We start from the raw sequence: 15,601 nt of genomic DNA, 5'->3' as shown, positions 1-15,601 counted from the left end.
GTGTCAGTTTCTGCTGTACAAGAAAGTGAATCATAATATCCACTCTTTTTAGATTCTTTTCCTATACAGGTCATTAGCTCCCTGTGCTATACAGTAGGCTATATACAAGTTATCTATTATATACATGTGTGTGTGTGTATAATGTGTATATGTCAGTCCCAATCTCCCAATTTATCCCTCCCTGCCGCTTGCTCCCTTGGTAACCATAGCTTGTTTTCTACATCTCTGACACTATTTCTGTAGTATCTTAAACAACTTCTAACTGTGCCTTTCAAATTCTATCAGTAATGCTGTCATCGATCTATTTTGCATTCTATAAAACCAGCTCAACATTTATTGTCCTCAGAAAGCTTTCCATAGGACACCTTTAGAAGACTGCTTTACAGCATTGCATTTTAGAACTTAACAGGCTAGTTCTAAATCATAGTAATCTGCATTTGTTAATATGCTGCTCTTTTGAGCAGTATCCTTCAAATAGTTTATGTGTTCCCTTTCTAAAACAAGAGACACTCTTTCTTTAGAAAAGGAGCTTTCTACTTAAAAGTTTTCTTTTTTAATTTATATTTATGGTTGTGCTGGGTCTTTGTTTTGCGCCCCGGCTCTCTGGTTGTGGAGAACGCGGGCTGCTCTCTGGTTGCAGTGCACACGCTCCTCATTGTGGTGGCTTCTCCTGTTGTAGAGCACAGGCTCTAGGTGCATGGGCTTCAGTAGCTGGGTTGCACGAGTTAGTTGCTCTGCAGCATGTGGAATCTTCCCGGATCAGGGATCACACCATGTCCCCTGCATTGGCAGGTGGATTCTTATCCACTGGACCACCTGGGAGGTCCCAGTTTTACTATTATAAATGCATGCAGTGTTATAGAAGGATAATAGATTCTGATAAATTGATGGCCAGATGAAACTTAGTTTAATTCTAACTCAATTATAAAACAATGACTTTGTTTTTTGAGTAAGAGTTCTTAACTGTTTCCTATGTACAAATATACCAAGACCCACTTTTATTAGCATGCTCCTACTTTCATCAGCCCACATGATTATAATTTATAATTTGAGCTATATGACCAACACGGGTAAAAGTTCTATTTTTTTTGATTTATGGCAGAGTGGAGTACTTTTTAAGTGTCAGTATAAAATTATCACAAAGATGAATGTTTCATACACTAAGGTAAAAAAGATCTTAAACGACCTTAGAAGGCAATTTTAAATGCAAGTCAAAATATTATGAAATTAGGTTTGCTGCTACTGCTAAGTCACTTTAGTCGTGTCTGACTCTGTGGGACCCCATAGACGGCAGCCCACCAGGCTCCCCTATCCCTGGGATTCTCCAGGCAAGAACGCTGGAGTGGGTTGCCATTTCCTTCTCCAATGCATGAAAGTGAAAAGTGAAAGTGAAGTCACTCAGCCGTGTCCGACTCTTTGCAACCCCACAGACTGCAGCCCACCAGGCTCCTCCGCCCATGGGATTTTCCAGGCAAGACTACTGGAATGGGGTGCCATTGCCTTCTCCAGAAATTAGGTTTACTCTGCTGCTAAAGCAGGCTACCAGAAAACATATGGTATCCTCCCAAAGTGGAGGACGATTTTATTCTGCACATTTTAAAATGCCAAAATATTAAAACTGGGCTCACAACAAACACTTTCATATTTCTGGTCACAGAAAAATTTGCCTAAACACAAAGCCACATCCCACATTTCTTTAGTTCCTCCATAATAACCTCAAGAGTGCACAATGGGAGAACGTGACTGATTTGCTCTTACCTGTCATACAGAAGCAGGAGGTAATATTCCCTTGAAGAAGAGGCTCTAGCCACTGCTGCTTCTGTTTCTCACTTCCATATAGGTGGAGCACCTCCATGTTCCCTGTGTCTGCATGTAATGAAGAAAAGCATTAATTTTGCATTTAAAAATGTACTAATATGAAATCCAAACTTTATATAGATAAGAGACATGAATCTTTCTAATATTTACTAACAAAAATATTTTGAAACATAATAGATGAAATCAGGTGTGTTCAGGGTGGCATGGCCATAGACTAAACATAATAATAAATATAATTTACAATGAAGGTATGCCATAAGCAGTCATAACTACATGGCATTTGGTGCCTATTATTCAGCTTGTTCTGAATCACAGACACTTGTCTACTTCATCCCAATGAAGCATGGTTCTAGTGAGTTTTGACTCAATTAGGACTGAGGAAAATAATTTACTGGCTAACTTTTGCCTGTTATCTTGCAAATATACTCTGCTAGGAACTAAAAAGCCTCTTGATGAAAGTGAAAGAAGAGAGTGAAAAAGTTGGCTTAAAGCTCAACATTCAGAAAACTAAGATCATGGCATCTGGTCCCATCACTTCATGGGAAATAGATGGGGAAACAGTGGAAACAGTGTCAGACTTTATTTTTGGGGGCTCCAAAATCACTGCAGATGGTGACTGCAGCCATGAAATTAAAAGATGCTTACTCCTTGAAGGGAAAGTTATGACCAACCTAGATAGCATATTCAAAAGCAGAGACATTACTTTGGCAACAAAGGGTCGTCTAGTCAAGGCTATGGTTTTTCCTGTGGTCATGTATGGATGTGAAAGTTGGACTGTGAAGAGGGCTGAATGCCGAAGAATTGATGCTTTTCAACTGTGGTGTTGGAGAAGACTCTTGAGAGTCCCTTGGACTGCAAGGAGATCCAATCAGTCGATTCTAAAGGAGATCAGCCCTGGGTGTTCTTTGGAAGGACTGATGCTGAAGCTCAAACTCCAATACTTGGGCCACCTCATGCGAAGAGTTGACTCATTGGAAAAGAGTCTGATGCTGGGAGGGATTGGGGGCAGGAGAAGGGGACGACAGAAGATGAGATGGCTGGATGGCATCACTGACTTGATGGACATGAGTCTGAGTAAACTCCGGGAGTTGGTGATGGACAGGGAGGCCTGGCATGCTGCAGTTCATGGGGTCACAAAGAGTCAGACACGACTGATCGACTGAACTGAACTGAACTGAAAGTCCTTGAAGGCATCCTTGATTCTTCCATTAATACCCCAAAACCAACCAGGAATCCTTTTAGCTCTGCCTTCAAAATACAGTTAGAATCTTTCACTTCTCACTCTTTCCACTGCTACTTCCCTGAACAAATCCCTATCATTCATCACTCAGGACCATCACAACAAGACTCCCTGCTTATATCCTTCTCCTTTTGTTAATTCTCAACATGGCAGCCAAAGGAATCCTTTAAAAACTGAAGAGAAATCTTGTCATTCCTCTGCTCAAATGTCCATTTCATTAAAGTATAAGCTGTCATCTGCTTGTTAAGTCCCAACATATAAAGAAGACCCTTTCCCTCTGATATCTTTTACTTTTCTTTCCCTGCCACAATAACCTCCTTGGTTATTCCTAAAATACACCAATCACATTCATGCTTTAAGGCCTTTGTACTTTATGTTCTCTATGTTATGAAAACTCTTACCCCAGATCTCAGCATGGCTGACTCTCTCACCCTCTTTAAGTCTTAACTGAATGTCAGGTTTTCAATAAGGCCTATCCTGTGCCTTTCATCTTAATAATAAATTGTAATACATATTCCCCATCTCTCAGCATTCCAGCACTTCCCTACCTTGCTGGGGTTTTTTCTTCCAAAGAACTTTCCATCTTCAAACTTACTGTAAAATTACTTATTTAATCTATCTGGTGTTTATTTTTGTTTCTTTCTATTAGAATGTCAGCTCCATGATGGCAGAAAACTTTGTGTATTTCATCATCTATCCCGAGTTCCTAAAATGGTACTTAGCATATAGTAGGCAACTGATAAAAGAGTGAGCAAGTAAGTGGAGAGACAGTGAGGCTAACCAAAAGATTTTAAAACTCTATTCATTCCAACTAACCACAGATATATTTAATACTGAGTCAGAAAATTGGAAATTTTATAATGCCAATCCCTTTGATCGTAACTTCTATTCACTAATACTCAGTGCAATGATGTTTAATAAAAGAATAATACAATGAGAACATTAGATCCATTTTTTAACATTTAAATGAAAGTAACTAAAAAGTAAAATTACAAATTTATAAATCAATGACTGTGTAGGAAAATTTCCTTGTCAAAAAATAGAGAAATTGTAAACACTGCTTAAAATATCTAAGAATTATGTTATGATTTAAAATAATGTTGTAACCTGGTGCTTGGCAGTTAAAGATATCTGGAGCAAAAAAGCATTTTCCTGTTTCTTCAGCAATCAAGGCATAGTCCACCTGGGTGAGACCGCTTACAGCTGGCAAAAACAAGTTCCAGAGGCCTTCTGCTTTGGCCATTTCCTGTCAAGATGATGAATATACCAGAGTGACCATAATTTATCACAACCTCAAATAGTTTACTTTTAAAAGATATTGGTATTTATGCCTTTCAAACTTATGAAATTACTTCATCGTACCCTACAATGTGCCGTCATTAACTCATTATAAATCAACATTTTCTCAATGGTTAAATAAATGACTTTTCCACAAAGCTTCCTTATATTTGGCTGAAAAACTAAATTTACTTACTTGAGTGCTTCCTACTGAATCATAGCTATTATAAAATCTCTTCCATTTGAGTGTAATTATGCCAAATACACTATTTTGTGCACTTCAATTTCTAACATGTGTTAACATTTGAAAACATGAATTTAGATTAAGTCTATGTGGGACAAATACTCTGCCTCAGCTTCAGTCTCAAGTGAGAGTGTTGATTGTATTTTTAATTTGAATAGCTATAAGAGGCTGTCTTCATTACATATCACACACAACACACTATGTAAATTAATTTGTATATTACAGATTCTATTTTTAAATTTCTTTTTAAAAAGTATACTTGAATAACTATCCTCTACATATATAACAAAAGTTATAATTGATATAATTATCCTTTACATATATAACAAGAGAAGCGACAACAAACTAAGTTCTCAAATAAAACCTGCATATAAATTGTCCAGTTTTAAGGTTCTCTTATTTTTCTTACCTTGAGTTTATCAATTACTAAAGGTTTTTTCCACTTGTCCACTGAATTTTCGTTTTGAACACAGAACTCAATTACCTCCTAAAAGTATAAAAGGATAAAAAAGTTCATTAGTTAGAGTTAATAAAAGTAATGCCATAAGCTGCTAATATCCAAAGTAAATAAACATATTTAAGTGAAAAGCTCTTTTAGCTGCTATTGAATCAGTAAAATTTCTTTCTAAAATCAGACACAGAATTATAAAAATTTTATTTTTTTTTTTTTTTTGCATATCAGGCATCCTAGCTTTGGTAGAGGGAAGCAGTGATCTCCAATCCCTCCTCTTGCCCTATTTGTGACATTTGGTTTTGCTTCCTGACTCCTGCCTATGTGGCCCATTGGAAACGAGGGCCCAGGCTAAGACATATAATTATATGTGTAATATATAATCATATGTAATATATAGTTATAGTAAATAATACAATATTTTATTCCTCACAAAATTATGCTGCCTTGGTATTAGAGAATTAACTTTCAAAATCCTACACCAAGATTTGAGTGTACCATTTTCAGTAAGATGGCATACTGGATGGTCATAGAATCCTCTCCCAGGGTAATACAACTAAAAATGCTGGGTAAAATATTAAAAATAATTTTAAAAATACATGTAATAATACATAGCTGTGCTGAAAGGAAAATAAGGAAACTCCTCAGAGGCCAAGAATAAAAATGTCTGACTTTAGGCATGAGTGAGCACTGGAACCAAGTTTGTCTGGAGGGTGTAGGCTGATCCATATTAGCCTAGATCCTAATTTCCAATGGGCCACATAAGCAGGCAAAACCAAATGTCAGAAACAGGGAAAGAGGAGGGATCAGAGACCACCACTTCCCTGCATCAAAGCCAGGATGCCTGATCTGCAAAACCTAAGTGGAAAAAAGTAGAAAATAAAAACAAAAAGCTGAATAAGACCATTCACAGGATGGAACAGAAAAAAGAAACATTTCTAACCTGCAGCCTGTCTTCAATCAAGTTTGAGATCTGAATTCACAGACCTATGTGGCCCTAAAGATTCAAGTCAAAAATTAAGTTTACAGTGTTCCTGGTGACAGTACCTAAAAGTACTGCAGAAGCAAAAGCAAATTCACTCTGGAGGAAAATTCTTTTTAAAAAAAGTCTTGACTAATCCTTGCAGATAAAATTCCATTCCAAAGAACATGATTCCAGAATGAAAAAAACTAAACACTCAAGGTAATAAGCCACCATTAGCAAGAATTAGCAAAAACAAAAGTTTAACAAAATAGAATCATACTCCCAAAGGCCACAGATAGAATAATGATTAAATACAGAATAAAAAGTATTTGTGTCCAATAGATTCCAGGAATAAAAGAAGGAATTAAGAGGCCGACAAAGGACTATCAAACTTGGGTAGACAAACCTGAAAAAGACTGAATACAACTTGAGGCAAAGAAAAACCATAGTAATTAAATTCAAAAACACAATGGCAGTGATTCTCAAACTTTGGTGGGCATCAGAATCACTTGATAAAATACAAGGGTTCAGGCTGTATTCTTCCTCGATGAGTCTCTTGTGTATTCCTATTTTTGTAATCTTAACTAGCTCTCTAGGCAATTCTGACACAATCCAAATAATGAGATACACCCCTCTATGCAAGGTTGAAAGATGGACTAGTTACATTCAAATAATAATAAATTGAAAGAAAGATCTGAAGAAATTACTCCTTTCTTGAATGAAGCACAGAAATTCAATGGAAGGAAAATATGAGTGGTTAAAAGATATGATGGATACAGAGAGAATCATTACTTCCCTTTTCAAATTTGGAGGGGGAGGAAAAGAAAGAAAAATAAGCATTTACTAGCAAATTCTCATTAAAGGATTTTGATCCAAGAAGGAACATCTGGGTTGTAAGAAGGAATAGTAAATAAATAAAGTGATAAATACAAGGGTAAGTTGAAATTTAACAACTAGCTACATAAAAACAATAACAGTAATCTCTAATCTGTGAACTAAAATATTGGACTATAAGGACATTTTCCAATATTTTGCTCTTAAAACAATGCTGTACTTATTTCCTACATACAGGCTAATAGAATTACTGAAATAAGGCTATGAACATTGGTCAAAACTCTGTATTAAAAATTGTTTTCTAAAATTGTTCCACCAAATTACAGTCATATAAGTAAATATGCTAAAATGTTTCTTTTATTGAAGCATGGCTAATCTAAAACTTCAAGAAGACAAAGGATGGCTCTTTCACAGGCACCACAATGAACAGTACTTGTCATTTCTGTCAGGAAGTAAGTTAAGTTGGAAGACTTCCTGTTTATGGTTGTTACTTATTATCATTTCCATCCCTCATGTTGCCATGGAAATAGTAATGCAATTGTGTTTGATAAGAAATGTGTTATGTAATACGTGTACAAATTCGCATCTGTGACTACCTCTGTTTGACTCTATAGTTGTGAGAAATTACACTATGCCATTTGTCAGTTCAGTTCAGTCACTCAGTCATGTCTGACTCTTTGTGACCCCATGGACTGCAGGACATCAGGCTTCCCTGTCCATCACCAACTCCTAGAGTTTGCTCAATCTCAAGTCCATAAAGTCCATGATACCATCCAACCATCTCATCCTCTGTTGTCCCCTTCTTCTCCTGCCTTCAGTCTTTCCCAGCACCAAATGAAAGTGAAAGTTGCTCATCATGTCCACTCTTTGTGACATCATGGACTGAGGTCCATGGAATTCTCCAGGCCAGAATCCTGGAGTGGATAGCCATTCACTTTTGCAGGGGATCTTCCCAACCCAGGGATCGAACACAGGTCTCCTGCATTGCAGGCAGATTCTTTACCAGTTGAGCCACCAGGGAAGCCCTCCATCAGGGTCTTTTCTGATGAGTCAGTTCTTTGCAACAGGTGGCCAAAGTACTGGAGCTTCAGCTTCAGCATCAGTCCTTCCAATGAATATTCAGGATTGATTTCCTTTAGGATGGACTGGTTGGATCTCCTTGCAGTCCAAAGGACTTTCACTTGTCTTCTCAACACCATAGTTCAAAAGCATCAATTCTTTAGTGCTCAGTTTTCATTATGCCATTGATATAATTATTTAAAAATTTGTATTATTTAATAGTGAAAAGTCAAAGTGGAAGTCGCTCAGTTGTATCTGACTCTTTGCGACCCCATGGACTGTATAATCCATGGAATTCTCCAGGCCAGAATACTGGAGCCTTCCCTTCTCCAGGAGATCTCACCAACCCAGGGATTGAACCCAGGTCTCCCATATTGTGGACAGATTCTTTACCAGCTGAGCCACAAGGGAAGCCCAAGAATATTGGAGTAGCCTATCCCTTCTCCAGGGGATCTTCCCGACCCAGAAATTGAACTGGGGTCTCCTTCATTGTAGATGGATTCTTTACTAACTGAGCTATGAGGGAAGTATTATTTAATACTTCTGTTTAAAGTCGACTGATTTGGAATTTTGCAAAATCTATATGTTGCAAAGAGTCGGACAAGATTTAGTGACTAAACAACACAACAATATGTGGTATGGTAGAAGTCAGAATTAAAATAATTTATCCCAAATAATCTTTCTTTAATTCTTAAAGTATGAAAAAATAGTTTATTGATGGAAAAGGAAAACAGAAAATATGCTTGGTGCCTGATCAATTATCCCCAGATATCACCTTTAATATTTAACTTTCTCATTCACTGACAGACACACTGCTTTGGAGTATGTTAGTTCATAGTCTTAAATCTGAGCCTATAAGTAATTTTGCAATATAATACATTTTTCACTTTAAACTTAAGTCTGTTAGAAAAAAAGAAGCAAGAATTCTTCCCTAATATATTATTAGATTCAGTAAAAAATATGACTAATGTTACCATTATATTAAAAGTGTGTTCTCAAGTATGTCATGTTGCTAGTTTCTGTTCTACATGCTATTTTAAGACTCCTTATTCATTTTAAATAAGAAGAATTGCCTTTATTTCATTTCCTTTTTTCTTCCGGTTTTATTGAGATATAATTGACTTATAGCACTGTATATATTTAAGGTATACAGCATAATAACTTGACTAACATACATCATGAAATGATTATCACAACGTTTAGTGAATATACACATGTCATATAGATATAAAATTAAAGAAATAGAAAAAATTTTTTCTTTCACACATAACTGTAAGTTGTATTTATCATGCTGTATATTACATTCCTAGTTATCTATCTTATAACTGGAAGTTTATACCTTTTGATTACCACCAATTCCCTCTCCCTCCCCTCTAGGAAGAATTACCTTTTAACATTTTAATGGATAATGGGTTCTTATGTTCTTACTTTATGATATCCAAAGAATTTTAAAAGGTCATTAGAAGAGCATAAATTGAACCTTATTTTTTTCCTGTTATAAGTTGGGAAGATACATAAAGTATTAAGAAAAAATCATCAGGAATCTTACTACTAAAGATATGTAATATTAAGATGTTAGTGTATTATATGATACAATCTTATTTTCTAGATATGACTGTTCTAGTTTTTATAAATATAGTTATAATCATAGTGGACAGAATTGTATAGGTTTTCTCACCTATTTTGAAAAAGCTAATTACTTTTCCCCAAGCATCATTTCAAATGAGTGTGTTCAGAAATAGGGATTAGTACTGTTCAGAATCATTCTACAGGATAAAACATTTACAGATGTTAGTACAAGTTTTTAAAGGAAGAAAAAGCTCTCATTAGATATACTTTAAATTTGAAAAATCTGCAAACAGAAAATGGTTATGGCTTTCCTTGCCACACACAATGTTGACAAATCTTTCCTTTAAAACTATAGACTGCTTTTTCTAAATTTATCACAAAGCATTTTATTGAAAATTCTTTGTAAATATTTTAGTAGCTACATGAGATGAGGTTCAGCAGATGTATCATGATCCAATTCGTAACACCTCTTCTGTGCTTCCCTGGATTGCTCATTTACATTTAGGAATGAAAGAACAAGGCTACTTGGTTTCCTCTGCCACTTGACTCTCCTTTGAATAAATCAGGTAGGCTGATAGGCAAGCTGGGGTCTACACCAAATCCCCCACTGGGGAAAAAAAGGTGGAGAACTCTTCTCTGGACCACTAACCATCATATGAAGCCCTGGGTTTTTGGAAACAGATCATCTGCTTTTTTAGAGTACTCTGGCAGCCTTCTGTATGGAGCAATCACTGCTGCTACCCAGTAGTGTTAGGAACCAGCCCAAGCAGCCCACATATTACAGGTTTATTTATCAATCAAATATCTTGATTTCTCTTCCTCTTCTCATTCTTGCTCTTCATAACAGGCAATCATAAGGGGTCCATTGTAAAAAGAAAAAATTGGTTACCACCTGTATTAAAGACCGCTCACTTTGAAATTCTCTTGAAATGTGGCTTTCTGTTAAGGTTTAGTCTTTGGTATGATCATTCTGCTTTCCAAATCCAATTTCCATTCTCTTTTCAAAACCTTTAGTCCTCTGATGTGTACTTCTCCTATTTTTGTGCTTTTAAAAATACACTTTAAAAAATTTATTGTTAATTCAAGGGGATTTTATTTGTCCAAGATTTCAGTCTGCCATCTTCAACTCAAAGTGTTGTATTTTCTTTTTAAAACCTCAAAGTTCAGAATTTTATTTTATTTTTAAAAATTTTAATTTTACAGGGAGTAGAGTTGATTTACAATGTTGTGTTAGTTTCAGGTTTAAAGCAAAATGATTCAGTTATACATATACATATTCTTTTTCGATCCCATATTGGTTATTAAAGAACATTGAGTAGAGTTCCCTATGCTATACAGTAGGTCCTTGTTGATTATCTATTTTATAGATAATAATATATATATGTTAATTCCAAACTTCTAATTTATCCCTCTTCTTCACCTTTCCCCTTTGGTAAACATGTTTGTTTTCTAAGTCTGTGAATCTGTTTCTGTTTTATAAATAAGTTCATAAGTTCATTTGCATCATATTTTCAGATTCAACATGTTAATGATACCATATGACATTTGTCTTTCTGTCTGACTTCTTTTAGTTAGCATGATAATCTCTGGGTCCATTCAGGTTGTTGCAAATGGCATTATTTCATTCTTTTTTATGACTTAGTAATATTCCACATTCAAGGTCAGGAGGGGCAGTGGTAAGGAGATACCCTCGTCCAAGGTAAGGAGCAGCAGCTGCACTTAGCTGGAGCAGGCGTGAAAAGATACCCCATGTCCAAGGTAAGAGAAACCGAAGTAAGATGGTAGGTGTTGCAAGAGGGCATCAGAGGACAGACACACTGAAACCATACTCACAGAAAAATAGTCAATCTAATCACACTAGAAACATAGCCTTGCCTAACTCAATGAAACTAAGCCATGCCATGTGGGGCCACCTTAGACGGGCAGGTCATGGTGGAGAAGTCTGACAGAATGTGGTCCACTGGAGAAGGGAATGGCAAACCACTTCAGTATTCTTGCCTTGAGAACCCCATGAACAGTATGAAAGGGAAAATGATAGGATACTGAAAGAGGAACTCCTCAGGTCATTAGGTGCCCAATATGCTACTGGAGATCAGTGGAGAAATAACTCCAGAAAGAATAAACAGATGGAGCCAAAGCAAAAACAATACCCAGTTGTGGATGTGACTGGTGACAGAAGAAGGTCTGATGCTGTAAAGAGCAATATTGCATAGGAACCTGGAATGTCAGGTCCATGAATCAAGGCAAATTGGAAGTGGTCAAACAGGAGATGGCAAGAGTGAACATTGACATTCTAGGAATCAGCGAACTAAAATGGACTGGAATGGGTGAATTTAACTCAGATGACCATTATATCTACTACTGCGGGCAGGAATCCCTTAGAAGAAATGGAGTAGCCATCATGGTCAACAAGAGGGTCCGAAATGCAGTACTTGGATGCAATCTCAAAAACGACAGAATAATCTCTGTTCGTTTCCAAGGCAAACCATTCAATATCACAGTAATCCAAGTCTATGCCCCAACCAGTAACGCTGAAGAAGCTGAAGTTGAACGGTTCTATGAAGACCTACAAAACCTTTTAGAACTAACACCCCAAAAAGATGTCCTTTTCATTATAGGGGACTGGAATGCAAAAGTAGGAACTCAAGAAACACCTGGAGTAACAGGCAAATTTGGCCTTGGAATACGGAATGAAGCAGGGCAAAGACTAATAGAGTTTTGCCAAGAGAACACACTGGTTATAGCAAACACCCTCTTCCAACAACACAAGAGAAGACTCTATACATGGACATCACCAGATGGTCAACACTGAAATCAGACTGATTATATTCTTTGCAGCCAAAGATGGAGAAGCTCTATATAGTCAGCAAAAACAAGACCGGGAGCTGACTGTGGCTCAGATCATGAACTCCTTATTGCCAAATTCAGACTGAAATTGAAGAAAGTAGGGAAAACCACTAGACCATTCAGGTATGACTTAAATCCCTTATGATTATACAGTGACAGTGAGAAGTAGATTTAAGAGACTAGATCTGATAGATAGAGTGCCTGATGAACTATGGACTGAGGTTCATGACATTGTACAGGAGACAAGGAGGAAGACCATCCCCATGGAGAAGAAATGCAAAAAACGAAAATGGCTATCTGGGGAGGCCTTACAAACAGCTGTGAAAAGAAGAGAAGCAAAAAGCAAAGGAGAAAAGGAAAGATATAAGCATTTGAATGCAGAGTTCCAAAGAATAGCAAGAAGAGATAAGAAAGCCTTCCTCAGCAATCAATGCAAAGAAATCGAGGAAAGCAACAGAATGGGAAAGACTAGAGATCTCTTCAAGAAAATTAGAGATACCAAGGGAACATTTCATGCAAAGATGGGCACAATAAAGGACAGAAACAGTGTGGACCTAACAGAAGTAGAAGATATTAAGAAGTGGCAAGAATACACAGAAGAGCTATACAAAAAAGATCCATGACCCAGATAATCACGGTGGTGTGACCACTCACCTAGAGCCAGATATCCTGGAATGTGAAGTCAAGTGGGCCTTAGAAAGCATCACTACAAACAAAGCTAGTGGAGGTGATGGAATTCCAGTGGAGCTATTTCAAATCCTGAAAGATGATGCTGTAAAAGTGCTGCACTCAACATGCCAGCAAATTTGGAAAACTCAGCAGTGGCCACAGGATTGGAAAAGGTCAGTTTTCATTCCAATCCCAAAGAAAGGCAATGCCAAAGAATGCTCAAACTACCAGACAATTGCACTCATCTCACACGCTAGTAAAGTAATGCTCAAAATTCTCCAAGCCAGGCTTCATCAGTACGTGAACCGTGAACTTGCAGATGTTCAAGCTAGTTTTAGAAAACGCAGAGGAACCAGAGACCAAATTGCCAACATCCACTGGATCACTGAAAAAACAAGAGTTCCAGAAAAACATCTATTTCTGCTTTATTGACTATGCCAAAGCCTTTGACTGTGTGGATCACAATAAACTGGAAAATTCTGAAAAGAGATGGGAATACCAGACCACCTGACCTGCCTCTTGAGAAATCTGTATGCAGGTCAGGAAGCAACAGTTAGAACTGGACATGGAACAACAGACTGGTTCCAAATAGGAAAAGGACTACGTCAAGGCTGTATATTGTTACCTTGCTTATTTAACTTCTGTGCAGAGTACATCATGAGACACGCTGGACTGGAAGAAGCATAAGCTGGAATCAAGATTGCCAGGAGAAATATCAATAACCTCAGATATGCAGATGACACCACCCTTATGGCAGAAAGTGAAGAGGAACTAAAAAGCCTCTTGATGAAGGTGAAAGAAGAGAGTGGAAAAAGTTGGCTTAAAACTCAACATTCAGAAAACGAAGATCATGGCATCTGGTCCCATGACTTCATGGGGAATAGATGGGGAAACAATGGAAATAGTGTCAGACTTTATATTTTTGGGCTCCAAAATCACTGCAGATGGTGAAATTAAAAGACACTTACTCCTTGGAAGAAAGTTATGACCAACCTAGATAGCATATTCAAAAGCAGAGACATTACTTTGACAACAAAGGTCCATCTAGTCAAGGCTATGGTTTTTCCAGTGGTCACGTATGGATGTGAGAGTTGGACTGTGAAGAAGGCTGAGCACCAAAGAATTGATGCTTTTGAACTGTGGTGTTGGAGAAGATTCTTGAGAGTCCCTTGGACTGCAAGGAGATCCAACCAGTCCATTCTGAAGGAGATCAGCCCTGGGATTTCTTTGGAAGGAATGATGCTAAAGCTGAAGCTCCAGTGCTTTGGCCACCTCATGCAAAGAGTTGACTCATTGGAAAAGACTCTGATGCTGGGAGGGATTGGGGGCAGGAGGAGAAGGGGACGACAGAGGATGAGATGGCTGGATGGCATCACTGACTCGATGGATGTGAGTCTCAGTGAACTCCGGAGTTGGTGATGGACAGGGAGGCCTGGCGTGCTGAGATTCATGGGGTCACAAAGAGTTGGACACGACTGAGCGACTGAACTGATCTGAACTGAAACTGAACATACCTATTCATACTGTAGATAAAGAAATTGGGCCTCTGAGAGATAAACTTATTTGTCCAAGACCACCTAATTTGAGTCAAGAATGCCTTATATAGTCATAATAGTTTTTATCTTTTTTTCACAGCATTTATCATCTCTTAATGCCTTTCTTTCATGCTAAAGTATAAGCTCTGTAGGAGTACAAAGTCCTGTCTTCTTGTTCTTCCTTTTACTTTCAATGGCTTGCTAGGTGCCTAACCCATTACTTGGTACCCAATTATTATTTGTTAACTGAATGAATGAGTGTGTCACATTACTTGTCTACTCTCAGTGAATTTACTGAAACTTAACACCTTAGAACAGGAGCTTGTGAGGGGAGCAGTGGTAGTATCCATGTACAGTTTTAAATGATACACAAAATTTTCTGGGTATGCCCTTTTTGTTTAACATAAAGTCCTTTTAATTTTCAAAGGGGCTCATAAAGCAAAAAAAGGCTGAAAGTCACTGCCTTAGGAAAAGACGCTCAAAGTAATGTTTTACTCTATTCAAAGATCTTAACTTTACAGGCAGCTAATTCCCTTTGACTTAGTTTTAATTCTACAGATTTATGTGGCATCCCCTTGGCGTATTATAGAAGCTGGGAATTTTTCGGGATTAGGCTCTGTAGCAGTTCAGTGCTAAGGTGAGAAGGGGCATCTAGGTAAGGACTGACTGCAAAGAAATGATAGCAGGGTACTCCTAGAAGAAGAGAGAAAAGAAGTAATTCATCAGTAGTCTTGAAGCACAAATACATTCTGTTTACTTATAGTATACTTACCTTTTCCACTGGGAGGATATGTTGTTTCATGAACTGCTTCACCCTAGTAAGAACTTCTTGACCTGTCCTAGTCTGTACAAACAATTGACGTGTAGTATCAGTCTGTGAATATGCAGTGCTGAAAGATCTTTATTTAAAAAAAGATTACAAAGAAAGAAAAAAGTTACAAAGATGTCCAAAATCATTATTACAGATTTCTGAATAGAATGTGAAGTCTTCCCCCAATTCCCCATAAATATCTCTCAGAAAGAGCTTCCATATTTTGGAGCTTTTTTTTTTTTTAACCTTTTATGGTTATGGGAGGAATGCAGAATCACTTTA

General features: G+C 37.3%; 1 protein-coding gene across 1 annotated transcript in view; it reads right to left on the bottom strand.

Moving 5' to 3' along the window:
* Positions 1–15,601, bottom strand: part of ACAD11 (acyl-CoA dehydrogenase family member 11) — a 117,532-nt gene that overhangs the window by 47,322 nt on the left and 54,609 nt on the right. Inside the window, exons 9-12 of the mRNA XM_005906541.3 lie at positions 15,281–15,407; positions 4,990–5,067; positions 4,166–4,304; positions 1,759–1,866 (exon numbers count right to left, since the gene is read on the bottom strand). Of these exons, the coding sequence (XP_005906603.1) occupies positions 1,759–1,866; positions 4,166–4,304; positions 4,990–5,067; positions 15,281–15,407 (452 nt within the window). The remainder of the gene's footprint in view (positions 1–1,758; positions 1,867–4,165; positions 4,305–4,989; positions 5,068–15,280; positions 15,408–15,601) is intronic.

The sequence above is a fragment of the Bos mutus genome, chromosome 1 (genome assembly GCF_027580195.1).
Source record: "Bos mutus isolate GX-2022 chromosome 1, NWIPB_WYAK_1.1, whole genome shotgun sequence".
Taxonomy (NCBI): domain Eukaryota; kingdom Metazoa; phylum Chordata; class Mammalia; order Artiodactyla; family Bovidae; genus Bos; species Bos mutus.
The sequence above is the reverse complement of the archived record's forward strand: the minus strand, read 5'-3'. Positions and strand labels throughout refer to the sequence as shown.